The sequence below is a fragment of the Myotis daubentonii genome, chromosome 12 (assembly GCF_963259705.1).
Source record: "Myotis daubentonii chromosome 12, mMyoDau2.1, whole genome shotgun sequence".
Taxonomy (NCBI): Eukaryota; Metazoa; Chordata; class Mammalia; order Chiroptera; family Vespertilionidae; genus Myotis; species Myotis daubentonii.
Genome location: NC_081851.1, coordinates 19526052 through 19553575, shown reverse-complemented (window position 1 = coordinate 19553575; position 27524 = coordinate 19526052). Strand labels below are relative to the sequence as shown.

Below are 27524 nucleotides of genomic sequence, written 5' to 3'. Positions count from 1 at the left end.
GGCAACCGCATTACTACCTGCCTAGGCCTCCCCGCTGACTGTCTGGTGTTCGTGAGGCCCCTCATGACCCAGCTGCTGCTCACAGTGTGGCTGCATCTCCACTCGGCACCAAGAATCCCAGTCCTGGCCACCTATATGTGTGGTCACCTCTGCTGCCCTCCCAGGTCTTCTAACCCTCTGAGGTTCAAGGACAAGGACACCTCTGAGGAGCCATTCCTGATCTCCAGGAGCCACTCTTCCAGGCCCCTCCACAGCAGCTGATGGCACAGGGAACACAGAATCATGGTGTTAATACCCAGGTGTGCAGGGGCTGCCTGGTCTCTATATACCTGGCGCCTAGTCAGGGCCCAGTGCAGAGCGAGAACCTCCCAGTGCAAAAGAGTCAGTGTCTCCAACACCACCCCTGCCTCCCTGAGGGACATCACTTGGGCCTTTAGAAGTAAGTTTTTGTGAGATAAGGCTCACTGTAACCCAGGGAGACGGCACATGTGAACCAGATGACGTGCTATGGGAAAATGAGCAAAGCATGCGTCAGGGTTGGCACAGAGCAGGCAGTGGGAAGTGATGCCTCTCTGGGAGGCAGGCTGCACACCCGTCAGAACCAGCACCTTCTCTGCATCTAACACATGAGAGGGAACTGAGAGACCAGCTCCCCCACTTCTCCACACTGGCAGGAACTGGGCCCAAGAGTCAGGATGGGAAGAGGAGCCGGACGTGGGCTCTGTAATGGGCAGGGGGTGGGGCGTTCTGGGGCTCTCTGCTTGGCCATTCCCTCCTCTGATTTGGCTGTTCTCCATGTTTGTTATTAATTCAGCACACAGGGCGCTCGGGGGGCTCACTGTGCAGGAAGTGGGCTGCTTTAGCCTGGGAGGCATTTGATCTGAGTCAGAGGATGAGCCCCGTGAAGGTACTGCCAAACCCACGGAAATGAACAGCCTGTGATGGACCCCTTCTTGCACTCACCTCTTCTCCTGCAGCAAGTAACCTAAGCTGTTGACATAGCTTCCTGAGCCCTCAGAGGTGAGCTGGAGAACGGGACATGGGAATGGGGAAGAGAGAGAAAGACAAAGTAGAGGGAAGCACAATAAAATTTAATCTAAAGTACACCCTTTATCTTGTTTACTTTTCTGAACAGGCAATCCATTCACCTGACTAAAAAACAAAAAACATGAGGGTGTACAGTAAAATGCCCTTCCTACAGGCATGCTAGCAGAGAAATTCTGTGCACAGGTAAGCAAACAGACCGTCACAGAGCCCTCTCAGCATGGAGGGAAGCACACCGAGGCCCCTGCACTCACCCTGTGCACTTAACAGTATGTCTTGAGGGTCATTCCACATCAATACTACAGAGATAACTTAAGAAATACCCTCAGGGGACCCCGATGTGTGGCTGGAACCTAATTCATCAGTTCTCCCCTGGTGGGCATTTCAGTGACTGGCAATCTTGGACTATCACAGACAAGTGAATCTCTGTTCTTAGAACACATTTCCTTACGTGTCCTCTCAGTCTACCTAGCAACAGGAGTTTGCTCCCCTGGTGAAGTTCATCACAGAAGTGTCCATTCAGGACTCCAGATCCACGGGACCACAGCCAGCCCAGCCTCTGCGCCTGACTAGCCCTGCCCCGGCTCCAAGGTCCTTCCTCTGCAGCCACATCCCAACCACACCCTCAAAGACCCCACCGCCAAGCCACCCTCAGCAAGAGCTAGGAGTGGGAATAAAGGGAGGTCACCCTAGCCTTTGGAGCCCAAGGACGAGGGGGACAAGGGCTGAGGAGGGGTGGTGCAAAGGAGGTGGTCAAAGGACAGCTGGGGTACGGCCAAGGAACGGCCAAAAGAAGTCGCCTGGGGGTGACAGAAGCAGGGTGACCAGAGAGGGGCAGTGAGGAGAGGAGGCCACTGCTTACCCCGGTGCTGGTTCCCGCCACAGTCTGCTGGCTGGGGCCTGCCGCCCTCCAGAGCTGCTCCTCCCGTGAGGCCAGGTCCTCCATGGGGCCCGAGTCCTGGGGCTCTTGCTCTGGCTCCACGGGCACCGAGCAGGCCAGTCTCCTCGGGCCCTCAGGCTCCACCGCGCCCACCCACCTGCAGGCTAGGGCCCCCCTGCCAGCTTTCGGTGCCCTCGGGGTCATAAACGTGACATGCGGTGGCCTCCAGTGGGTGGGAACCATGTCCCCCGTGGCCCTTGGGGTCATAAACGTGACATGCGGTGGGCTCCAGTGGGTGGAGACCACGTCCCCTATGGTCCTTGGGGTCAGGAATGTGACCTGTGGTGGGCTCCAGTCGGTGGGGACCATGTCCCCTGTGGCCCTCGGGGTCAGGAACGTGACCTGTGGTGGGCTCCAGTCGGTGGGGACCATGTCCCCTGTGGCCCTCGGGGTCAGGAACGTGACCTGTGGTGGGCTCCAGTCAGTGGGGACCACGTCCCCCGTGGCCCTCGGGGTCAGGAACGTGACCTGTGGTGGGCTCCAGTCGGTGGGGAAAGTGTCTCCTGTGGCCTGCATCTTGGGCTTCTTCGACAACTTGGGAGTTGGAGCTGAGTTGGGGCTGCAGAAGCGTTGGGTCGGCCGGCAGATCCCCTGGTGTAGGGGATGGTCGAAGCCACTGTGCTTCAGGTTGGGCAGAACCATGGGGATTGCAGCAGCTGCCTGGACCCCTGTGGACAGGATGAGTACTCAGTATCCCACCTGACTGCCACCATCCTGCCATGCTGGGTGAGGAGAGGAGGCAACTCTGGATTGCAAGATGCAAGGGGGGCCCTGGCCAGTGTGGTTCAGTTGGTTGAGCATTACCCTGTACACCAGGTCGCCAATTCGATTCCTGGTTGGGCCATATGCTGGGGTTGTGGGCTTGATCTGGTGTGCAGGAGGCAGCCGATAGATGTTTCTCTCTCTCTCTCTCTCTCTCTCTCTCTCTCTCTCTCTCTCTCTCATTCTCTCTCTCTCTCTTCCTCTCACTCTAAAATCAGTAAAAATGTATTTTTAAAAATGATGCAAGGAGAAACATCAGCCATGGGTTTTCTACTCCCTTGTGGCCCCTAACCTCAGGAAAGCTCTACCTCTGCAGGTGAGAGACACCTACCTTCAGTCTGAGGAAGGACTAGCACAGTCTTCGGGGACCTGGCCATCTGAAAGCTTCTGGGAGTTCTGTCCTGGAAGGAACCGCTGGTCAGGGGAGGTGAGGGGAACTTCCAGAAGAAAGCTGATGTTCTGGGACCCTAGGTTCCCAGAAAGGAGGGCCCAGCCTATTGGTACCCAGGAGAGCATCCCCCTCCAGCTCACCCAGGGACTAAGCACATGCACCACAAAGATCAAGTTGCTGAGTTGATGGGGGCTCAATCTGACCTCTCTTTTCAAGGATGTGATGGGCAAGTCTAAGGACATCAACTTTTTAAATACCTGCAACAAATTAAAACTAGTATTGCTCAGCAGGAAAATCGTGTTCTGAGATGACATCCTGAGCACCTTGCTTTGATGTCACCCCTGTCCAGCTCTTTACCCACAAGGGGTGGGGCATGGCTGTCCCAGCACCAGCACAGGCCTAGTACTCAGTAGGGCTCTGTGCATGAATGATTTAATGGATTGAATGAACGAATGAATGAATGAGTGAATGATTTAAACAGACCCCGGGTCTGGTCCAACAAGTCTCCTCCAGTATTAGGGGCTGCCTGTCCCCAGCTAAGATGGACCATGCCATTTACACAGGCATCTCTCATCACATCAAGCCAGGCTCAATAAACAAAAATGCAGGTGAAAGGCTAATACCTGAACAAGCTTAAGAGTCTAATGGTCAAAGGAATCAACAGTTCACAGAAAAACAAACACTAAATCAATAAGGGTTCAAACTCAACAATACTGCACTAAATTGAAATCAATGTGACTACGAAGTATTATTCAATAATAATCAGAAAATTAAAAATGTATAACAAATGTCATGCATGGCTGTTAGTTAGCACTATAAGATGGATTATTCTTTTTAGAGGACAATCTATCAATATAAAAATAACTGTAAAAATGTCCATATCTGAGAGTAAGGAACCCCCCAAATCTGTCCCTTCACAAAAGCAAGTAAGCTGGCAATAACTGTCAGAACCAACATATACACAACTTCAGAATCTAATAAAAAACTAACTGCAACCAGGGGAATGCTTAATGAAAAAAGGAGCTGCTAAATTTCAGAAAGATTACAATCTGGTTTTTGAAGGTACCCGCTGATCATCCCAGCTCAGAGGCAGACCTGGGACTGTGTTCCTGGTATGGTTTTCTGGTGCTGGGGAGGGCGGCGGGGGGGGGGGGGTGCGGAATTCTTGGTGTGTGTTTTGACCTGTCTAGTGGCTCCCTGATGGATCAGTTCATGGCATATGACTTTTTTTTTACCCCCCTCAGAACTTCCTCAGGGGTGGAGTGGCCTCCTGGCCAGCAGTTGTCAAAAGTGTTTAAAGACAGATCTACTAGCTACAGCCAGCTGGGGCAAGAGATAATAGACAGGGCAAGCATCGGAGAGACTGAACAGTCTGAAAAGGAAGAGGCTAAGAGGAAGGAGGAATAAAGATTTTGAAAGGCTCCCACAAAAGCCAGAGACTAGAAGGCCGCATGTGTGCCCAGGCTGACGCATGCTCAGGAAAGACCTGAGAAGACCACCAGCTTCCCTCTGGCTGATGGTCAGGCTCCACATAATCAAGAAGTGAAGGCTAAGGCAGAGTTGCAAGAGGCCTAGCTGATGTTGAAGGAGAACTCCAGCAGAGAGTCAGTCTGCAAACACCGGGAGAGTTGTATGGGGTTTTTTAGTTGCCATTGTTGTTTGGGCTCTATGAAGAGACCGCAATAAAATCACCAGTTGACCTCTATGCTAAAGGAACAGTGACTTCAGTAACCCCACACAACAAAATAAAAGTCTTTACAAAAAATAGTTTAGAAAAGTCATTAAACAAACAACTACAATGCACAACAAGCAGCAACAGCAAACCCTGGGGAGGGGGAGAATGTTATTTCCAGAGTTACCGCATTATAATATTCAAAATGTCCAATTTTCAACAAAAATTACAAGGCATTCAAAGAAATAAAGTATGGTTCTATCATCTATATTATAAAAGGCCAGTGGCAGTAATGCTGTAATGACCAAACGACCAGTCACCAGGAGGTGGATGGAGCACCTCTTGGGCCCACCCCCAAGGTGCTGGCAGCGTCAGCAGAGTGTCGCGGGTCACCGGCAGCGTCCACGGAGCGTGCGAGGCTTCATGGGGCGGCAGACATGGCCCTGATAGCAGGTTTGGCCTAGGGGGAAAATTGTGTGCTGGGCCTCTAGTAGGAAAAATAAATGAAGAAAAAAATGTTTCTGAGGAATTTCAGACAAAAACTTTAAATCAACTGTCTTAAATATGCTCTAAAACAGTGGTTCTAAACCTGTGGGTTGCAACCCCTTTAGGGGTTGAACGACCCTTTCACAAGGGTCACCTAAGACCATCGGAAAACAAATACATAATTACACATTGTTTTTGTGATTAATCACTATGCTTTAATTATGTTCAATTTGTAACAATGAAATTGGGGGTCACCACAACATGAGGAACTGTATTAAAGGGTCGTGGCATTAGGAAGGTTGAGAACCACTGCTCTAAAAGCCAAAGGAAATGATGTTCGAAAAACTAAAAGAAAAATTGTATTAATATATTAATATAATCCTATCTAATAATAGACAAACATGGTAATTGACCGTACCTTTGCTACGCCTTTCATTGGCTAATCAGCGAGATATGCAAATTAACCGCCAACAAAGATGGCGGTTAATTTGCATACATAGGCGCAAAGCAGCAGAACGAAGACTGAAGGCAGTTCTGGCCAGAGCAGTGAAGGCTTGGAGGCGGCTCCAGCCGGAGCAGCGAAGACTAAAGGCGGCTCCGGCTGGAGCGAAGGCCTGGGTCCTGGGTGCTGGAGGAAAACTGGTGCCAGCAGCCAGGGGAAGGGAAGGCCTATTGCATGAATCTTTTCATGCAACAGGCCTCTAGTTAATGGTATAAAAAAATAAAAGAGAAACCAAGATGGCGGCATAAGGTATAGACCTGTGCATGCTGCCTCCCACAACAACATTGAAACTACCAACTATAAGACAAAACAGCTATCATCCAGAACCATGGGAAAGCTGGCCCAGTGGAAGTTCTACAACTGAAAGGAAAAGAAGCGCATTGAGACTGAGTAGGAGGTGCAGAGGCGCCAAGAACAGAGGTACAGAGTCGCGCGTCAGGCGGGCTGCAACTGGATGCGCGGTTTTTCTCAATCAGAAGGGGATACAAGCTCTCAAATCCACTGAACTTGTTTGGGGCGGAATTCTGAGGTCCCAGACCCCTACGGGGAGAGGCGGGACTGCCTTGCAGTGGGTCGGAGAGCGAGGGTGGCTATCTCGTGGAGCTGCTCACCGGCACTTGGGGACACGGAGATGCTGAGTCACAGAGAGGTGAGGAGTCGCGGAGACGCTGACGACAACCATTGCTGTTTGTTCCACCCTGGTGATTCCCTGAGACCCCGCCCTACTCAATTTACATCTCCACCCAAGCTGTGCCAGTGGCACAAAAGGAACCACCTGCGCTTTTGCAGCTTAACCCAACAAACTGCAGATTTCAACTCCTCACATCCATAAAGGACACACTCAAGAAGCAGAATCAGGTTCAGAGGAAGCCAGAGCCGGACCCGGCTGGGGCAGCAACATGGAACCGCTGTACCAGCAAATGCACAAGCAGGTCCACCAGATCCAGTCTCACATGGGACGCCGGGAGACGGCAGACAAGCAGTCTGTGCACTTAGTAGAAAATGAAATCCAAGCAAGCATACCAGATACTCAGCCAGCAAGAATGCCTGAAGATTTTGTCCAGCAAGGAGCCTCCCAACAAAAGACAGAATGCCAAACTTCATGTTGACCAGTCAAAGTATGATGTCCAGCACCTGCAGACAGCTCTCAGAAACTTACAGCATCAGCGATACGCAAGGGAGCAGCAGGAGAGACAGCGAGAGGAGCTTCTGTCTCGCACCTTCACCCGCAACGCGGGTTGCGGCGCCCCCTGTGAGGCTGCATGAGGCTGCGATGGCCCCTGCAAGGCTGCAATGGCTCCTGCGAAGCTGCAACGCCCCCTGTGAGGCTGTGACGGCCCCTGCGAGGCTGCGGCGGCCCCTGTGAGGCTGTGACGGCCCCTGCGAGGCTGCAACGGCCCCTGTGAGGCTGCAACGGCCCCTGCGAGGCTGCAACGGCCCCTGCGAGGCTGCAACGGCCCCTGTGAGGCTGCGGCGGCCCCTGCGATGCTGCAACAGCCCCTGTGAGGCTGCGGCGGCCCCCGTGAGGCTGCGTGAGGCTGCAACGGCCCCTATGAGGCTGCAACGGCCCCTGTGAGGCTGCAACAGCCCCTGTGAGGCTGCGGCAGCCCCCGTGAGGCTGCAACGGCCCCTGTGAGGCTGCAACGGCCCCTGTGAGGCTGCGGCGGCCCCTGTGAGGCTGCAACAGCCCCTGTGAGGCTGCGGCGGCTCCCGTGAGGCTGCGTGAGGCTGCAACGGCCCCTATGAGGCTGCAACGGCCCCTGTGAGGCTGCGGCGGCCCCTGTGAGGCTGCAACGGCCCCTGTGAGGCTGCGGCGGCCCCCGTGAGGCTGCAACAGCCCCTGCGATGCTGCGACAGCCCCTGTGAGGCTGCGACGGCCCCTGTGAGGCTGTGTGAGGGTGCGATGGCCCCTGCGAGGCTCCGACGGCCCCTGCGAGGCTATGATGGCCCCTGGGAAGCCGGAAGAACTGCATGGGCCTTCGTTGACGGCCCGCGAACCAGCTCACAACCCCACGTACAACTATCACCTGAAGGGCGAGAGGGGCGAGAGCAGCTGTGGTGTTGCTTTCTCCTCACTTCTGGTAGCGAAATCCTCATTTTAAACATAAGAAGATACATTATTTTAAGAAGCCATCATGTGGCTCCGTACCCTTTCTGAGTAGAGTGTGAACAAATCGTGAGAGATCTTTCCAAACACAGGGACACGTTGAGGATGGAAATAGCTACATTTTCCATGTGTATGACCTTTGACCCGGTGACAAAAAGCGTACACCTATGGATAAGGACAGTGGGGGGGTAAGGGCAGAGGGTTTGGTGGGAACTGGGTGGAGGGGAGCTATGGGGGGGGAAAAGGGGAACAACTGTAATAATCTGAACAATAAAGATTTATTTAAAAAAAATAAAATAAACCAGGTAGAGAATATCAATAAAGATAGAGAAATTATAAAAAGGAACCAAACAGCCCTGGCTGGGTTGCTCAGTGGTTAGAGCAGGGATGGGCAACCCCTGGCACGCGTGCCAAACATGGCATGCCAGTAACTTTTGCTGGCACGCGAAACCCTCTCTTATAATCTTCCATTTACAATTTTTTTCTTAATATCAACTTTTTAATTTTTCAGATAAATTCAGTGTAGGTGAATCTTAGATAAATAATTTTACATAACAAGTTATCTTAAAGACCATAGACATGGATTGGCGAGAGAGGGTAAGAACAATTTCTATGCCTCTGCCTTAACTCTCCCTGCCTTCCTAGATCCGACCAGTGTTTTGGTTTCATCCACATACGCTTGTGAATCTTTGTCCTCAGTGATGAATTTTGTTAAGTCTCGTAATAGGAGTAGCCTGACGGATGGAAGTAGTAGCTCGTGCATATCTCTGAGGTCACGAAATATAAACCTGATGTAAAATCTCTGTCATCGCCGAACCGGTTTGGCTCAGTGGATAGAGCGTCGGCCTGCAGACTCAAGGGTCCCAGGTTCGATTCCGGTCAAGGGCATGTGCCCTGGTTGCGGGCACATCCCCAGTGGGGGGCGTGCGGGAGGCAGCTTATCGATCTCTCTCATCGATGTTTCTAACTCTCTGTCCCTCTCCCTTCTTCTCTGTGGAAAATCAATAAAATATAAAAAAAAAAATCTCTGTCATCAGTGATGCAGCAGCAAAAGTCCCACTGATAATATAAAACGGAGTCATAAAGTTTTCTGTTGGACTATCAGTGTACATGTAAACATTAAAAAATAAATGTATTTTTCATCATCATATACTGTGTTTTTGTCGCTCGAATGAATTTTATTATTTCTTCAAGGTTCTTCACATACGTACACCTTAAAAGATATCAAGTAGGCGTAACATGTTCTCAAAAAATTAGGGTTGGCACGCAGAAGAATTTTGAGTCAGAGATTTTGCTGGTTTTGGCACACGCTCACAAAAAGGTTGCTCACCCTTGGATTAGAGCATCGGCCTGCAGACGGAAGGGTAGAGGGTTCAATTCCAATCAAGGGCATATGCCTTGGTGGCAGGTTCAATCCCCAGCACTGGTTGGGGCTCGAGTGGGTGGCAACCAATTGATGTATTTCTCTCGCATTGATGTTTCTCTCTCCCTCTCTCCTTCCCTCCCTTCTACTCTGTCAAAAAAAAAAAAAATATCAATGGCAAAAATACCCTTTGGTGAGGATTTAAAAAAAAAAAAAAGGAACCAAACAGAAATTCTGGAGTTAAAAAGTACAAAAACTGGAATGAACTCTAAATAGAAGGTGTCATCACCACACGTGAACAGGCAGAAAAAAGAATCAGTGAACTTTGTTTTAAATGTATTTTTTGTTGTTGATAATATTACAGGTATCCCCTGTTCCCCCCTATTTCCCCCCCTCCTCCTAGTCAATGAATTTTTAGATAGATCAATTGAGATGATCAAGTCTGAGGAACAAAATTAAAAAGGGACGAAGAAGTGGGAGAACCAAGATGGTGGCATAAGGTATAAGCCTGTACATGCTGTCCCCCCCCCAACAACAACATTAAAACTACAACCATAAGACAAAGCAGCTATCATCCAGAACCACGGGGAAAGCTGGCTGAGTGGGAGTTCTACAACTAGAAGGAAAGAAAAAGCGCATTGAGACCGGGTAGGAGGTGCAGAGGCACCAAGAACAGAGGTACGGAGGCGTGCGCGCGGTGGCTGCACCTGGGTGTGCGGTTTTTTTCAATCAGAAGGGGATACAAGCTCTCGAATACACTGAACTCATTTACAGCAAGACTCTGGGGTCCCAGACTCCTACGGGGAGAAACTGAACTGTCTTGTAGCGGGTCAGAAAGCGAGGGTGGCTTTCTTGCAGAGCTGCTTACACGGATCATTGTTGCTGTGGGGGCGCAAGACTCGGGGACGCAGAGGGACTGGGGGATGCAGAGGGACTGGGGGACGCAGAGGTGCGGAGTCGGCTGACAACAGCCATTGATTGCTGTTTGCTCCGTCCTGGTGATTCTGAGACCCCACCCCACTCAATTTACATCCTCATCCAAGCTGTGCGCAGTGGCACAAAGGAACCACCTGCGCTTTTACAGCATAACCTAACAAACTGCAGCTGGGTCAGAGAGCTCCAAAACTTCCAAACCCCAAACAAAGAGGAGAAATCTGCTGGTATTGCTGTAGCTCCTGCTGGGTGGACTCACACAGTGGTTGACTTGGAGATCCAGGAGCCAGGGTACACCTGGCCAGATACCAGATTTCAACTCCTCACATCCATAAGGGGCACACTCAAGAAGCAGAATCAGTGAGCACCAAAGCCCCACTGAAGCAAGTCCTGCCCCATAAGGGTGTCTCCAGCACAGCAGTTCTTCCACTGTAGACACAGTGGGTCCTCGCAGACAGCCAAAAATGCAGAAACAAAGAAACATATCACAAATGAAAGAAATGGAGGAAAGCAAACTAATGGAGGACATAGAGTTCAAAACCACAGTTATAAGGTTACTCAAGAACCTTCTACGAACCTCCAAGGAACTTAGTGAGACCTTCAAGGATCTTTTTTTTTTTTTTTTTAATATATTTTATTGATTTTTTACAGAGAGGAAGGAAGAGAGGTAGAGAGGAAGGGAGAGAGATAGAGAGTTAGAAACATCGATGAGAGAGAAACATCGATCAGCTGCCTCCTGCACATCTCCTACTGGGGATATGCCCGCAACCCAGGTACATGCCCTTGACCGGAATCGAACCTGGGACCTTTCAGTCCGCAGGCCGACGCTCTATCCACTGAGCCAAACCGGTTTCGGCCTTCAAGGATCTTAATGAGAATGCCAAAAAAATGGAAAAGGACCAGTCAGAAATTAAACATACACTGACTGAAATTAAAAATAATATACAGAGATCCAACAGCAGACTAGAGGATCCCAAGAATCAAGTCAAAGATTTCAAATACGAAGAAGCAAAAAACACCCAACCAGAAAAGCAAAATGAAAAAAGAATCCAAAAATATGAAGACAGTGTAAGGAGCCTCTGGGACAACTTCAAACGTACCAACATCCGAATTATCGGGGTGCCAGAAGAAGAGAGAGAGCAAGATACTGAAAGCCTGTTAGAAGAAATCATGACAGAAAACTTCCCCTACCTGATGAAAGAAATAGACTTACAAGTCCAGGAAGTGCAGAGAACCCCAAATAAGAGGAATCCAAAGAGGACCACACCAAGACACATCATAATTAAAATGCCAAGAGCAAAAGACAAAGAGAGAATCTTAAAAGCAGCAAGAGAAAAATAGTTAATTACCTACAAGGGAGTACCCATACGAATGTCAGCTGATTTCTCAATAGAAACCATGCAGGCCAGAAGGGAGTGGCAAGAAATATTCAAAGTGATGAATAGCAAGAACCTACAACCAAGATTACTCTACCCAGCAAAGCTATCATTCAGAACTGAAGGTCAGATAAAGAGCTTCACAGATAAGAAAAAGCTAAAGGAGTTCATCACCACCAAACCAGGATTATATGAAATGCTGAAGGAGATTCTTTAAGAAGAGGAAGAAGAAGAAAAAGGTAAAGATAAAAATTATGAACAAAATGACAACAAATAAATATCTATCAACAAGTGAACCTAAAAATTAAGTCAGAATAAACTGGTGAATATAATAGAAGCAGGGGCATAGAAAAGGAGTGGACTGACAATTCTTGGGGGGAAGGATGTGTGGGGGGTGTGGGAAGAGACTGGACAAAAATCTTACACCTATGGATGAGGACAGTGGCAGGGGATAAGGGCATGGGGTGGGGTGGGATCCAGGTGGAGGGGAGCTATGGAGGAAAAAAAGAGGAACATCTGTAATAATCTGAACAATAAAGATTTATGAATTTAAAAAGAAAGGGGACAAAGAAAACAAACAGAGCCTCAGAGACCAGTGGGACACCATCAAACATATCAACATGAGCAAAACAGGAGTCCCAGAAGGAGTTGAGAAAGAGAGGAATAGAGAGATGGGGGGTGGAGAGGGAGAGACAGAAAGAGAGAGAACATTACACTTACAAGAAGCTCAACAGATTCCAAGTAGGATAAACTCAAAAGAGATACAAGGAGATACGCACTTAGATCAGCCGTGGGCAAACTATGGCCCGCGGGCCGGATCCGGCCTGTTTGAAATGAATAAAACTAAAAAAAAAAAGACCGTACCCTTTTATGTAATGATGTTTACATTGAATTTATATTAGTTCACACAAACACTCCATCCATGCTTTTCTTCTGGCCCTCCGGTCCAGTTTAAGAACCCATTGTGGCCCTCGAGTCAAAAAGTTTGCCCACCCCTGGAGTACATCATAATCAAACTTAAAAAGCTAAAGAGAGCCCTGGCTGGTATAGCTCAGTTGGTTGGAGTATTGTCCCATACACCAAAGGGTGGCGGATTCCATTCCCAGCCAGAGCACATACCCAGGTTCCAGGTTCAATCCCCGGTAAGGGTGTGTGCAGGAGGCAGTCGATGTCTGTCTGTTTCTCTCTCTCTCTCTCTCTCTCTCTCTCTCTCTCTCTCTCTCTCTCTCCATTTCCTTTCTCTAAAATCAATTAAAACTTTCCTGTAAATCAATAAGAGAATCTTAAAAGCAGGAAGAGAAATAATTATTTACCTACAAGGGATTCTCATTAAGATTAACAGCTGATTTCTCATCAGACACCATGGAGATTATTAGGTACTAGATAAAATATTCAAAGTGCTGAAAGATAAGACTACTGACCAAGAACGTTACATTTAACAAAAGTATACTTCAAGAAAAAAGAAATTAAAATATTCCCAGATATACAAAAACTGAGAAAATTCATTGCTAATAAACCTGTCCTACCAGAAATACTAAAGTAAGTCCTTCAGGCTGAGTGAAAGGGTATTAGAGAGTAACTTGAATCCACATAAAGAAAAAAGAACACTGATAAAGATAACTACATGGGCATATGTAAAAGACAGTATAAATATACTTTTTCTTTGTAACTATATTTCTCCTATCTAATTTACATATTAACTGCATAGAGCAATAATTATAAATCTTGTCTTCATGGTGCACAATGTATAAAGATATCATTTATCTGACAATACACTACAAAAGAAAGGGAGGGAACAGAGCTATACAAATGCAAAGTTTTTGTATCCTATTCACATTAAGTTGGTATTATTCTGAACTAGACTGTGAATTATGTGATATTTATAGATAAATAACAATGGAAGTATTACTGTATTTTGGTTTGTAACTTTTCCCTATGTAACTTAAAAGACAAATGGGTAAAACAATAATTATATATCTATGTTAATAAACACAATGTTTAAAGATGTGATTTGTGACAAAAACATGAAGGGAGGGATGGAGCTGGATAGGAGCAAAGTTTTTATGTATTGAAGCTAAGTTGATATTAATGCAAACTAGTTTGTGATAAATTTAAAACATAAATTATAATCTCCAGGGTAGCCATTAGTAAAATAACTAAAAATATAGAGAAAAAGATATGAGGAGGGAATAAAAATGATGTAGTACAAAATATTAATTAAACACACAAAAAAGGCAATAATAGAGTAACTGAGGAACAAAAAAGACCTAATATACACTGGAAACAAATAGGAAAATGGCAGAAATCCTTCCTTATCAGTAATTCGTTTAAATGTAAATGGATTAAACTCTCAAATCCAAAGGCAGATACTGGCAAAATGGATTAAAGAAACACCATCCAGAAACCAAGATGGTGGCATAGGTAAACACCGGAGTTTGCTGCCTCGAACAACCACTTCAAAAATACAACTAAAAGACGGAACGGACATCATCCAGAACCACTAGAAGGCTGGCTGAGTGGAAATTCTACAACTAGAAGGAAAGAGAAAAGTTTACCGAGACTCAGAGGAGGCGCAGTGCGGAAGTAAAATACTAAGGTACAGGAGCGCACACAGAGCGGGCTGGCGGCTGAGGGCGCGGCTGTCATTTTCAATCAGGAGGGAGTCTTAGGCTCTGAGCTCCAGTTCCGGGCAAGTCTCTGGGGACCCAGACTCATACGGAAGAAGTGGGACTGTCTGGCATCAGTTGGAACTTGAGGGCACCTTTCTCTCGGAGGGGCTTGCAGCGATTACCGGGACATTGAGAAGCAGAACCTCTGAGGGCAAGACTGAGAGCAGCCATAACTGCTAGCCCCGCCCTGTTGATCCCGTGGGACCCGCCACACCCAAGCCCTGCAGGGAGGCTTTTGCTGGATAGCCTAAGGCAGAGGCTAGATTAGTACCTCCCTAGAGATCCAGGAGCCAGGAAACCCAGAGGTCAGAGTGGGACCATCCAGTTTGCAGCTCTGTGGAACCATAAAGGACACACTCAGGGGGCAGACTCAGTGAGCACCAACGCCCCATTGAAGCAAGTCTTGCCCCAGAGGGGTGTCTCCAGCACAAAAGTTCTCCCACTGCAGACACAGCTGATTCTCACAGCCAATTGGCCTGGAAGTCAATTCCTCCTAGTGATACATACAACAATCAAGGCTTAACTACAACAAGACTGTGCACAAAGCCCACAAAGGGGTGCACCAAGAGTGTCTACCTCAGGTAATTGGGGAGGCTGAACCACGGGACCCTAGTGGACACTTAGCACAGAAAACCACTTTATCAACACAGGGAAGCATAAAAAATGCGGAGACAAAGAAAAAAGGACACAAATGACAAATGGAGGAAAGCAAACTACTGGATATAGAGTTCAAAACCACACTTTTAAGGTTTTTCAAGAATTTTCTAGAAACTGCCAATAAACTTAATGAGACCTACAAGAAATCTAATGAGACCCTCAAGGTGGTGATAAAGGACCAACTAGAAATTAAGCATACACTGACTGAAATAAAGAATATTATACAGACTCCCAACAGCAGACTAGAGGATCGCAAGAATCAAGTCAATGATTTGAAATACGAAGAAACCAAAAACACCAAACCAAAAAAGCAAAATGAAAAAAGAACCCAAAAATACGAAGATAGTGTAAGGAGCCTCTGGGACAGCTTCAAGCGTACCAACATCAGAATTATAGGGGTGCCAGAAGAAGAGAGAGAGCAAGATATTGAAAACCTATTTGAAGAAATCATGACAGAAAACTTCCCGTACCTGGTGAAAGAAATAGACTTACAACTCCAGGAAGCGCAGAGAACCCCAAACAAAAAGAATCCAAAGAGGACCACACCAAGACACATCATAATTAAAATGCCCAGAGCAAAAGACAAAGAGAGAATCTTAAAAGCAGCAAGAGAAAGACAGTTACCTACAAGGGAGTACCCATACGAATGTCAGCTGATTTCTCAACAGAAACTTTGCAGGCCAGAAGGGAGTGGCAAGAAATATTCAAAGTGATGAATGCCAAGAACCTACAACCAAGATTACTTTATCCAGCAAAGCTATCATTCAGAATTGAAGGTCAGATAAAGAGCTTCACAGATAAGAAAAAGCTAAAGGAGTTCATCACCACCAAACCAGTATTATATGAAATGCTGAAAGGTATCCTTTAAGAAGAGGCAGAAGAAAAAGGTAAAGATACAAATTATGAACAAGAAGTACACATCTATCAACAAGTGAATCTGAAAATCAAGTGAATAATCTGATGAACAGAATGAACTGGTAATTATAATAGAATCATGGGCATAAAAAGGGAGTGGACTGACTATTCTTAGGGGGGGAAAGGGGTGAAGGGGATTCGGGAAGAGACTGAAAAAAATCGTGCACCTATGGATGAGGACAGTGGGTGGGGAGTGAGGGAGGAGGGTGGGGTGGGAACTGGGTGGAGGGGAGTTAGGGGGGGGGAGGAACAAATGTAATAATCTGAACAATAAAGATTTAACTAAAAACATTAAAAAAAGAAAGAAAGAAAGAAACACCATCCAGAGCTGGGCCGGTGTCTATCAGTGGTTAGAGCATCAACCTGCACCCTCAAGGGCTGTGGGTTCAATTCCCGGTCAAGGGCACATACCTGGGTTGCAAGTTTGATCCCCAGCCTCGGTCAGGGTGTGTGCAGGAGGCAACCAATCTTACATCGATGTTTCCCTTTCTCTCTCTCTCTCTCTCCCCCTCCCTCCCTCCCTTCCACTCTCTCTGAAAATCAATGCAAAACAAAACAAAAACATGATTCAACCATGTATATTCTCTCTCCAAGAGACTCGCTTTATGATGTAAATAGTTTCAACCTAAAGAATGGAAAAGAGACTCCGTTGAAATAAAAACTGCAAAAGAGCTGGAGTAGCTATAATAATAATTCTGACAGAATGCACTTTAAGTAAAAAATTATTTTAAGAAAAAGAAAGCCATGCCCTAGTGGCTAGGGCGTAGCCACTTTGGCTCAGTGGAGAGGGTGTCGGCCCAAGGACTGAAGGGTCGCAGGTTCAATTCCGGTCAAGGGCATGTACCTCGGTTGCAGGCTTGATCTTGGGTTCTGGTCTTAGGGTTCATGCAGGAGGCAACCAATTGATGTGTCTCTCTCACATCTATGTTTCTCTCTCTGTCTCTTCTCCTCCCTTCCACTCACTCTAAAAATCAATGGAAAATTATCCTCAGGTGAGGATTAATAGAAAAAGAAAGCCATTACATATTAGTATGTGCCAATCAACAAAAAAATAACAATTATAAATACACATGTGCCTAAAAACAGAGTTTCAAAATATGTGAAACAAACTAACAGGGTTGAAGGAAGAAATAGTAATAAATTAATAATTGAGGACTTCAATATCTTACTTTCTTTTTTTAAAATATATTTTTATTGATTAAGATATTACATATGTGTCCTTGTCCCCATGTTACCCTCTACCCCCCACCCCCGCTCATGCCCTCACCCCCCCCCAATTGTCCGTGTCCATTGGTTAGGCCTATATGCCTGCATGTAAGTCCTTTGGTTGATCTTTCCCCCTTGCCCCCACCCTCCCCTCCCCTCCCTCCAAAGCCCGACAGTCCAATCAATGCCTCTCCGTCTCTGGATCAGTCCTTGTTCATCAGTTTACATTGTTCATTATATTCCACAAATGAGTGAGATCATGTGGTATTTATCCGCTCTCCAGTTGCATCCATGCTGTGGCAAATGGTAAGAGTTCCTTTTTCTTCTGCCTCTTCTTAAAGAATACCTTTTAGCATTTCATATAAGGCTGGTTTGGTGGTGATGAACTCCTTTAGCTTTTTCTTATCCGTGAAGCTCTTTATCTGATGATAGCTTTGCTGGATAAAGTAATCTTGGTTGCAGGTTCTTGCTATTCATCACTTTGAATATTTCTTGCCACTCTCTTCTGACCTGCATAGTTTCTGTTGAGAAATCAGCTGACAGTCGTATGGGTATTCCCTTGTAGGTAACTGACTGTCCTTCTCTTGCTGCTTTTAAGATTCTCTCTTTGTCTTTTGCTCTTGGCATTTTAATTATGATGTGTCTTGGTGTGGTCCTCTTTGGATTCCTTTTGTTTGGGGTTCTCTGCGCTTCCTGGAGTTGTAAGTCTATTTCTTTCACCAGGTGGGGAAAGTTTTCTGTCATTATTTCTTCAAATAGGTTTTCAATATCTTGCCCTCTCTCTTCTTCTGGTACCCCTATAATTCTGATGTTGGTACGCTTGAAGTTCTCCCAGAGGCTCCTTACACTATCTTCATATTTTTGGAATCTCTTTTCTTTTTCAGTTGGGTATTTTTTGTTTCTTTGTATTTCAAATCTTTGACTTGATTCTTGGGATCCTCTTGTCTGCTGTTGGATCTCTGTAAATTATTCTTTATTTCAGTCAGTGTATGCTTAATTTCTAGTTGGTCCTTTTTCATGTCCTCCATGGTCTCACTATACTTATTGAGGGACTCATTAAATTTATCGGCGGTTTCCATAAAATTCTTGAAAAACCTTATAAACGTGGCCTTGAACTCTATATCCAGTCGTTTGCTTTCCTCCGTTTCTGCCATTTGTGACCTGTTTCTTTGTCTCCGCATTTTGGCTGCTTCCCTGTGTTGATAGAGAGGCTTTTTGTGCTAGGTGTCCTGTAGGGCCCAGTGGCTCAGCCTCCCCAGTTACCTGAGGTGGACACTCTTAGTGCACCCCCTTGTGGGCTTTGTGCACAGTCTTGTTGTAGCTATGCCTTGGTTGTTGTAAGATCACTGGGAGGAATTGACCTCCAGGCCAATTGGCAGTGAGAATCAGCTGTGTCTGCAGTGGGAGAACTTCTGTGCTGGAGACGCCCTTCTGGGACAAGACTTGCTTCAGTGGGGCTTTGGTGCTCACTGAGACTGCACCCTGAGTGTGTCCCTTATGGATCTGAGGAGTTGTGATCTGGATGGTCCCCCTCTGACCACTGGGTACAGTGGCTCTTGGATCTAAGGAGGTGCTAATTTAGCCTCTGCCTGAGGTTACACAGCAGGAACTATGAAGAGAACTGCAGATTCCCCTTCCTTTTTTTGGAGTTTGGAAGTGCCCTGATGATGCTCAGCTGTGAAGCAATGCAAGCCGCTGTGGGGCCTTGGGCCTTCTCTTGGAAGCTCTGGGTCTATCTGGCCCGGCTGCAGTTAGGTAATTACAGGTTGCAAATGGCCAGGGCATTCATATGCAAAAGCCTCTGCTGAAGCCTGGGCGGGGCGGGGTCTCAAGGAATCAAAGGGCAGAGCAGGCAGCTATGGCGGAGCCTCAGCCCCGCCCTAAGGAGTCGTGAGTCCCAGTGTCCCGGCAATGGCTGCAAGCACCTCTGAGGGAAAGCTGCCCTCAAGCTTGCCCGCTGCCAGACAGACCAGTTTCTCCCCGTATGAGTCCTGGGTCCCCAGAGACTTCCCGGAATGGGATTTCAGAGCCGTTGGGAGCTTGTGTCTCCCTCCAGATTCAAAAAGACAGCCGCGTCCTCAGGTGCCAGATCCTTTCCGGGCGCGCGCGAGCCCCCGTACCTCTGCACTCCACCTCCACAGCTCCTCTGGCTCTCAGTGTGCTTTTCTTTCCTTCTAGTTGTAGAATTTACACTCAGCCAGCTCTCCTGTAGTTCTGGATGATGTCTGCCTTGTGTTTTTGATGCATTTATCAATTGTTGTGGGAAGCAGCAATTTCCCGGTGTTTATCTATGCCGCCATCTTAGTTCCTCCTCCAATATCTTACTTTCAATAGTGGAACTAGGCAGAAGGTGAAAAGAAAACTGAGGATTTGAACAACACTACAAACTAACTAGACATAACAGACATACAGAACACGTCACCCTGCAACAGCAGAATACACACTTTTCAAGTAACATGGAATTTTCTTTAGGATAGATTATATGTTAGGCCACAAAGCAAGTCTCAATAAATTTTAAAGACTGAAATTATATAAAGTATCTTTTCTGAGGAACCAAGATGGCCAGTACTAGCCACCTCACAAAACCATGACAAAATTATAAATAAAATACAGAACAACCATCATTCAGAACTGCCTGAAAGTTGGCTGAATGAAAGTTCTACAACTAGAGAAGTAAAAAAGAAAGCACACTGAGACTGGTAGGAGGGGCGGAGGGAGGAACAGCCTGGTCCAACACCAATGTATGGCGTGTTTTTAATCAGGAGGTCCATCTCCACTGCGAGGCTTCCTTTGAGAAACAAGGGGGTCCCAGCCCCACACCAGACCCCGAGCCCAGGGTTCCAGAGCTGGGAAGGGAAATCCCCATAACTTTGGGCTGTAAAAACCAGCGGGGATTTTTGCTAAATGAAACAGGCTGTCGGAGACCCAGGCAGTCCCTCTTAAAGGGCCAGCACACAGACTTATTCAGACTCAATCTCTCTGGGCTCCAATAGCACGGGCAACAAAAAATAAATAAAATAAAACTGGATTTCATCAAAATTTAAAACTTTTGTGTTTCAAAGAATACTGTCAAGAAAGTGAAAAGCCTACAAAATGGGACAAAATATTTCCAAAACATATATCTGAAAGGGTCTAATATGCAGACTATATGAAGAACTCTTACAATTCAACAACAAAAAGGCAAAAAAATCAATTAAAAGTAAGACTTGACTAATCATTTTCAAAAGAAGATGTACACATGGCCAACAAGCACATGAAAAGATGCTCAATGTTATTAGTCACTTCATTAGGGCATTAAAACCACCATGAGATACCACTTCACACCCACTAGAATGGCTATCATCAAAACAAAATATGTTGGTGAGGATTGGAGAAATTGGAAGCCTTATACATTACTGGTGTGAATGTAAAATTGTACAGCCACTGTGGAAAACACTTTGGCAGTTCCTCAGTAAGTTAAAAATAGAATTACCAGAGAAGCAACCAAGATGGCGGCATAGGTAAACACCTGAAATTGCTGCCTCGCACAACCACTTCAAAAATACAACTAAAAGACAAAACGGACATAATCCAGAACCACAGGAAGGCTGGCTGAGTGGAAATTCTACAACTAGAAGGAAAGAGAAAAGCACACTGAGACTCAGAGGAGGTGCGGAAGTAAAGTGCAGAGGTACGGAAGCGCATGCAGAACTGGCAACTGAGGACCGGTTCTTTTTCAATCGGGAGGAAGACACAAACTCCCGACTTTTCTGAACTCTGGGCGAGTCTCTGGGGACCTAGACTCATACGGGGAGAAACTAGACTGTCTGGCAGTGGGCAGAACTCGAGGGCGGCTTTCTCTCAGAGGTGCTTACAGCGATTACTGGGACACTGAGATGCACAGCCTCTTAGGATAGGACTGAGGAGCAGCCATAGCTGCTTGCTTTGCCCTGTTTATGCCAAGACCCCGCCCCACCCAAGTTGTGCCCAGAGGCTTTTGCATATGAAAGGCCTGGCCCTTTGCAATCTGAAAATTACCTAACAAACTGCAGCTGAATCAGAGAGACCCAGAACTTCCAAAAGAAAGTCCAAGGCCCCACAGCAGCTTGCATTGCTTCACAGCTGGGCCTCATCTGGGCACCTCAAAACCCCAAACAAAGAAGAGGAATCTGCAGATCTCTCCATAGCTCCTGCTGGGTAGCCTCAGGCAGGGGCTAAATTAGCACCTCCGTAGAGATCCAAGAGCCAGTGTACCCAGTGGTCAGAGGGGGACCATCCAGATTACAACTCCTCAGATCCATAAGGGACACACTCAGGGGGCAGACTCAGTGAGCACCAAAGCTCCACTGAAGCAAGTCTTGTCCCAGAAGGGCGTCTCCAGCACAGAAGTTCTCCCACTGCAGACACAGCTGATTCTCATAGCCAAGTAGCCTGGAGGTCAATTCCTCTTGGTGATACCTACAACAATCAAGGCTTAACTACAACAAAACTGTGCACAAAGCCCACAAAGGGGTGCACCAAGAGTGTCCACCTCAGGAAATTGGGGAGGCTGAGCCACTGGGCCCTATAGGACACCTAACACAGAAAGCCACTCTATCAACACAGGGAAGCATAAAAAATGAGGAGACAAAGAAACAGGTCACAAATGACAGAAATGGAGGAAAGCAAACGACTGGATATAGAGTTCAAGGCCACGTTTATAAGGTTTTTCAAGAATTTTCTAGAAACTGCCAATAAATCTAGTGAGATCCTCGAAGATATGAAAAAGGACCAACTAGAAATTAAGCATACATTGACTGAAATAAAGAATAATATACAGGAATCCAACAGCAAAGTAGAGGATCACAAGAGTCAAGTCAAAGATCTGAAATACAAAGAAGCAAAAAACACCCAACTGGAAAAACCAAAAGAAAAAAGAACCCAAAAATATGAAGATAGTATAAGGAGCCTCTGGGACAACTTCAAGCATACAAACATCCAAATTATGGGGGTTCCAGAAGAAGAAAGAGAGCAAGATATTGAAAACCTACTTGAAGAAATCATGACAGAAAACTTCCCCTACCTGGTGAAAGAAATAGACTTACAACTCCAGGAAGTGCAGAGAACCCCAAACAAAAGAAATTCAAAGAGGACCACACCAAGACACATCATAATTAAAATGCCAAGAGCAAAAGACAAAGAAAGAATCTTAAAAGCAGCAAGAGAAAAACAGTCAGTTACATACAAGGGAGTACCCATACGACTGCCAGCTGATTTCTCAACAGAAACTATGCAGGTCAGAAGGGAGTGGCAAGAAATATACAAAGTTATGAATAGCAAGACCATACAACAAGATTACTCTACACAGCAAAGCTATCATTCAGAATTGAAGGTCAGATAAAGAGCTTCACAGATAAGAAAAAACTAAAGGAGTTCATCACCACCAAACCAGTATTATATGAAATGCTGAAAGGTATCCTTTAAGAAGAGGAAGAAGAAGAAGAAGGTCAAGATACAAATTATGAACAAGAAATACACATCTATCAACAAGTGAATTTAAAAATCAAGTGAATAAAAAATCTGTTGAACAGAATAAACTGGTGAATATAATAGAATAAGGGGCATAGAAAGGGAGTGGACTGACAATTCTCGGGGGGAAATGGGTGTGGGGGGTGCGGGAAGAGACTGGACAAAAATCGTACACCTATGGATGAGGACAGTGGGGAGGGATAAGGGCAGAGGGTGGGGTGGGAACCGGGTGGAGGGGAGCTTTGGGGATAAAAAGAGGGACAACTGTAATAATCTGAACAATAAAGATTTAATTAAAAAAAATAGAATTACCATATGACCCAACAATTCCACTCCTAGGTATATACCCAAGATAAATGAAATAGGTATTCAAATAAATCCTTGTACATGAATGTTTTTAGTAGCATTAGTCACATAGCCGAAAGGTGAAAACAGTGCAAATGTCCATTAATGATTAAATGGATAAACGAAATGTGGTATATCCATACAATGGAATATTATTGAGCCATAAAAATGAATGAAGCACTGGTAGATGCTATAACCATGGATAAATTTCAAAAACACTATGCTCTGTGAAAGAAAACAGACACAAAAGACCACATATTGTATGGTTCTCTATACATGATATAGGCAAATCCACAGAGACAGAAAGTTTAGTGGCTGTCATGTGCTGGGAGGGAGAGGGAGGAAGAGGAATGGAGGAGTGACTGCTTAATGGGTACGAGGCTTCCTTTTTGGATAATGAAAATGTTCTGGAACTAGACAGTACTAATGGTTGCACAACATCATGAATGTACTAAGTGCCTCTGAATGATACACTTTAAAATGGTTAAAATTTTAAGTTTTATGTGTGTTTTTTAACCACATAAAAGATAAATATAAAATTATACATGGGAAAAATACATGTAAAATAATGTCAAGTAAGTAGAGGTCAACACAACTTGGTAGAAATCATTGATTAAAGAATGGAAAATATTAGAGAAATATAAAGTAAACATATTAAATGAATGATGTATGGCTAAAGTTTTTGTACAACTGTTAAATAATAAAATGTTCTAGATTTGTACCTATCTACATACAGCGGAGGGCAGGATCAGACACTCCTAGGGCACCAAGAGGTAGGGATGGCTCTGAAAATCACCCTCTCTCCTCCTTTGGGCCTTCAGGGAGCTATTGCCCAGGATCGCCCATCCTTCCATTCACCAGTGGAATGTTTTCCAGTTTTCCTGCCCTAAAATCTAACCAGCTTGTTTTCCTCTACACTCCTTTTTTCTTCTTGTCCTTTCTGAAAAGAGCTTCTGATTAGGTCTTCCTAGAGCATCAACTCAATCTTCAACCTGGGAAGTTACATCAACTGTAACTTCCTCTGCTCACAAGCCACCTTTGGGCACAGGTGCAAGAGGACTCTTCAGGGGGTGACAAGAATATACAGTCTATTCTCTGTGTTTTTTAAAAATTTATTTGATTTCAGAGAGGAAGGGACAAGGAGAAAGATAGAAACATCAATGAAGAGAATCATTGATGAGCTCTCCTGCACAATCGGGGATTGAGCCCGCAACCCCGGCATGTGCCTGACGGAATTGACCCATGACCTCCTGGTTCATAGGTTGAGGTTCTTGAGCCAGGGTATGCCTTCTATGTGGGAGGCACCTCTGGCCGTAGAGAAACAGACAGACCAGCGTAGGCCCAGGATAAAGGAGACCAGAACGAGTGCTTCAAGGTGATCCATGAGGAGGATATGGTCTTGGGATTTGGGTTGTGGTTTATCCATCATGCCCACAGGGCAGGAGAGCAGGCAGGTGTCAGGCACAGAAGTATTGGGGTGCATGTATTAGTCATGTTGGGATGCCGTAACAAATATCATAGACAAGGTAGTTTATACTATGGAAATGTATTTTCTCACAATTCTGGAGTCTAAAAGTCCAAGATTAAGGTGTCAATAGGGTTGGTTTCTTCTGAACCTCTCTTTGTGGCTAGCACATGGCTGTCTTCTCCCTGTGTCGTCACCTGATTTCTCCTCTGTTTCTATGCCCTAATCTCTTCATATGAGAGACAGAAAGCAGATTGGTGGTTGCTTAGGGATGGGAGAGAGGAGAGAAGACTGGGGTGGGGTTGGTGATAGCTAAGGGATGCGCAGGGATTCTTTATGGAGCGATGTAAATGTTCTAAAATTAACTGTGGTGATGGTTGTGTAACTATGAATTGTACACGTTTAATGGGTAAATTACATGGCACATGAATTATATCTCAATATAACTATTTTTAAACAAAGAAAGTAAGTGAAAAAGGTGAAGGGGACTAAGAGGTAGAGACTTTCAGATATCAAAGAAATAAGTCACATGGATGTAAAGTATAGCACAGGGTATATAGTCAATAGCATCATAATAACTATGTACAGTGACAGATGGTTACTAGACTAACATAGTGATCACACTGTAAGGTATACAAATATAGAATCACTATGCTGTACACCTAAAATTAATATAATATTGTAAGTCAATGACACTTCAATTCAAAAAAAAAAAGTAAGTTCAGCCCTAACTGGTTTGGCTCAGTGGATAGAGCGTCGGCCTGCGGACCAAAAGGTCCCAGGTTCGATTCCAGTCAAGGGCATGTACCTTGGTTGTGGGCACATCCCCAGTAGGAGGTGTGCAGGAGGCAGCTGATCGATGTTTCTCTCCCATCAATGTTTCTAACTCTCTATCCTTCTCCCTTCCTCTCTGTACGAAATCAATAAAATATATTTTAAAAAAAGAAGAAAAAAAAAGCAAGCACAGGGAGAGTAAAACCAAAGGTCATGGCTGATGATGAAGTTGAACCTTCCAAGAGGACGAAGAAGCGCAAGTCAGGAAGCATGGAAGCAAGTTTAAGGGTGTTCACATGGTAGATGCTAATCAAGGAGGAAAAGAAAAACAAAGACTAAAAAGTATTATTAAAATCTTCCACAAGCCCTAACCAGTTTGGCTCAGTGGATAGAGCATCGGCCTGCCGACTGAAAGGTCCCAGGTTCGATTCCTGTCAAGGGCATGTACCTTGGTTGCAGGCACATCCCCAGTAGGAGGTGTGCAAGAGGCAGCTGATCGATGTTTCTCTCTCATCGATGTTTCTAACTCTCTATCCCTCTCCCTTCCTCTCTGTAAAATATCAATAAAATATATTTTTTTAAAAAATCTTCCACAAATAGTCTATGTGATGATAGTGCTTTTTCAGAATGGGTGGGGAGGATGAAAACTGCCCTTTATACCCTTTTCTTTGGGATTCTTAAAGTACCAAGTTGAGTCTGGGAACATTTGCCAAAGGCAAGAAGACTGCCCTAAACCAAGCAAATGTTTAGTGTTCAGAAGTCTGTAGTAAAGATGATAGAATAAAACAAAAAGAATCGGAAACTGCTGATCCACTGCTGAGACCAATTCCGTGCAGCAAAAGTTGTGTGCAAGGAGGGGGTGGAGGAGGCTATGTTCTTCTGAACTCGTTTCTTTTCTGAGCACAAGTGTTTTCTGTGTCTTCCCAACAATGCAGAACCTACTCGCTCGGGAAACACACCAGCCTTTGTTCCACTGCAGTGCGATGGTTTTGCTCTTCCCATTTTGGCTGTTCCTCAGTCATGAAAAGTAGCATGCCCTGGTTTCAGAAAGGTCAGCAGTTCACGGCTCCAGATGGAACATAGGGGGGAGCACTTTCAAGTCTGAGGAGTTGATGTGTCACTGCTTACTGAGGATACTGTAGTTTCTCAGCCCCCTCAGGGCACTCACACATCTTCACCACACTGATGAGTCAGTTTTCCTTGGGAATCAGTGCTCAGATGAAGCCTTGTTCTGCATCCCAGCACTCAGCCTGGGGCCCAGCTCAGAATGGATCCCCAGAAAATGAGGTGGCTGAGGCTGGGGTTCATTTGCATGTGCCTTATCTGCTCTGGCTGCCATAACAAGACACCACAGACTGGGGCTTCAACAACGGAGTTCTCATAGTTCTACAGGCTGAAAGCCCCAGGTCAAGGTGCTGGCAACATAGGTTTCATCCTGAGGCCTTTTCTCGTCTTTTTTTTTTTTTTAATTAAGTCTTTATTGTTCAGATTATTACAGTTGTTCCTATTTTTTCCCCCATAGCTCCCCTCCACCTGGTTACCACCCCACCCTCTGCCCTTACCCCAGCCACCCACTGTTCTCATCCATAGGTGTATGATTTTTGTCCAGTGTCTTCCCACACCACCACACCCCCTGCCCCCTCCCCGAGAATAATCAGTCCACTCCCTTTCTATGCCCCTGATTCTATTATATTCACCAGTTTATTCTGTTCATCAGATTATTTATTCACTTGATTTTTAGATTCACTTGTTGATAGATGTGTATTTGTTGTTCATAATTTGTATCTTTACCTTTTTCTTCTTCCTCTTCTTAAAGGATACCTTTCAGCATTTCATATAATACTGGTTTGGTGGTGATGAACTCCTTTAGCTTTTTCTTATCTGTGAAGCTCTTTATCTGACCTTCAATTCTGAATGATAGCTTTGCTGGGTAAAGTAATCTAGGCTGTGGGTTCTTGCTATTCATCACTTTGAATATTTCTTGCCTGCATAGTTTCTGTTGAGAAATCAGCTGACAGTCGTATGGGTACTCCCTTGTAGGTAACTGATTGTTTTTCTCTTGCTGCTTTTAAGATTCTCTCTTTGTCTTTTGGTCTTGGCATTTTAATTATGATGTGTCTTGGTGTGGTCCTCTTTGGATTCCTTTTGTTTGGGGTTCTCTGCGCTTCCTGGACTTGTAAGTCTATTTCTCTCACCAGGTAGGGGAAGTTTTCTGTCATGATTTCTTCAAATAGGTTTTCAATATCTTGCTCTCTCTCTTCTTCTGGCACCCCTATAATTCAGATGTTGGTACGCTTGAAGCTGTCCCAGAGGCTCCTTACACTATCTTTGTATTTTCGGATTCTTTTTTCATTTTGCTTTTCCAGTTGGGTGTTTTTTGCTTCTTCGCATTTCAAATCTTTGACTTGATTCTTGCGCTCCTCTGGTCTG

At 45.6% G+C, this 27524-nt stretch overlaps 1 protein-coding gene across 1 annotated transcript in view; it reads right to left on the bottom strand.

Annotated features, from left to right (window-relative positions):
* The window catches only part of FAM178B (family with sequence similarity 178 member B), a 104991-nt gene extending 101868 nt beyond the window's left edge, over positions 1-3123 (bottom strand). Inside the window, exons 1-4 of the mRNA XM_059659063.1 lie at positions 3078-3123; positions 2385-2652; positions 1907-2147; positions 964-1025 (exon numbers count right to left, since the gene is read on the bottom strand). Of these exons, the coding sequence (XP_059515046.1) occupies positions 964-1025; positions 1907-2147; positions 2385-2652; positions 3078-3123 (617 nt within the window). The remainder of the gene's footprint in view (positions 1-963; positions 1026-1906; positions 2148-2384; positions 2653-3077) is intronic.
* Positions 3124-27524: the final 24401 nt, after the last annotated feature.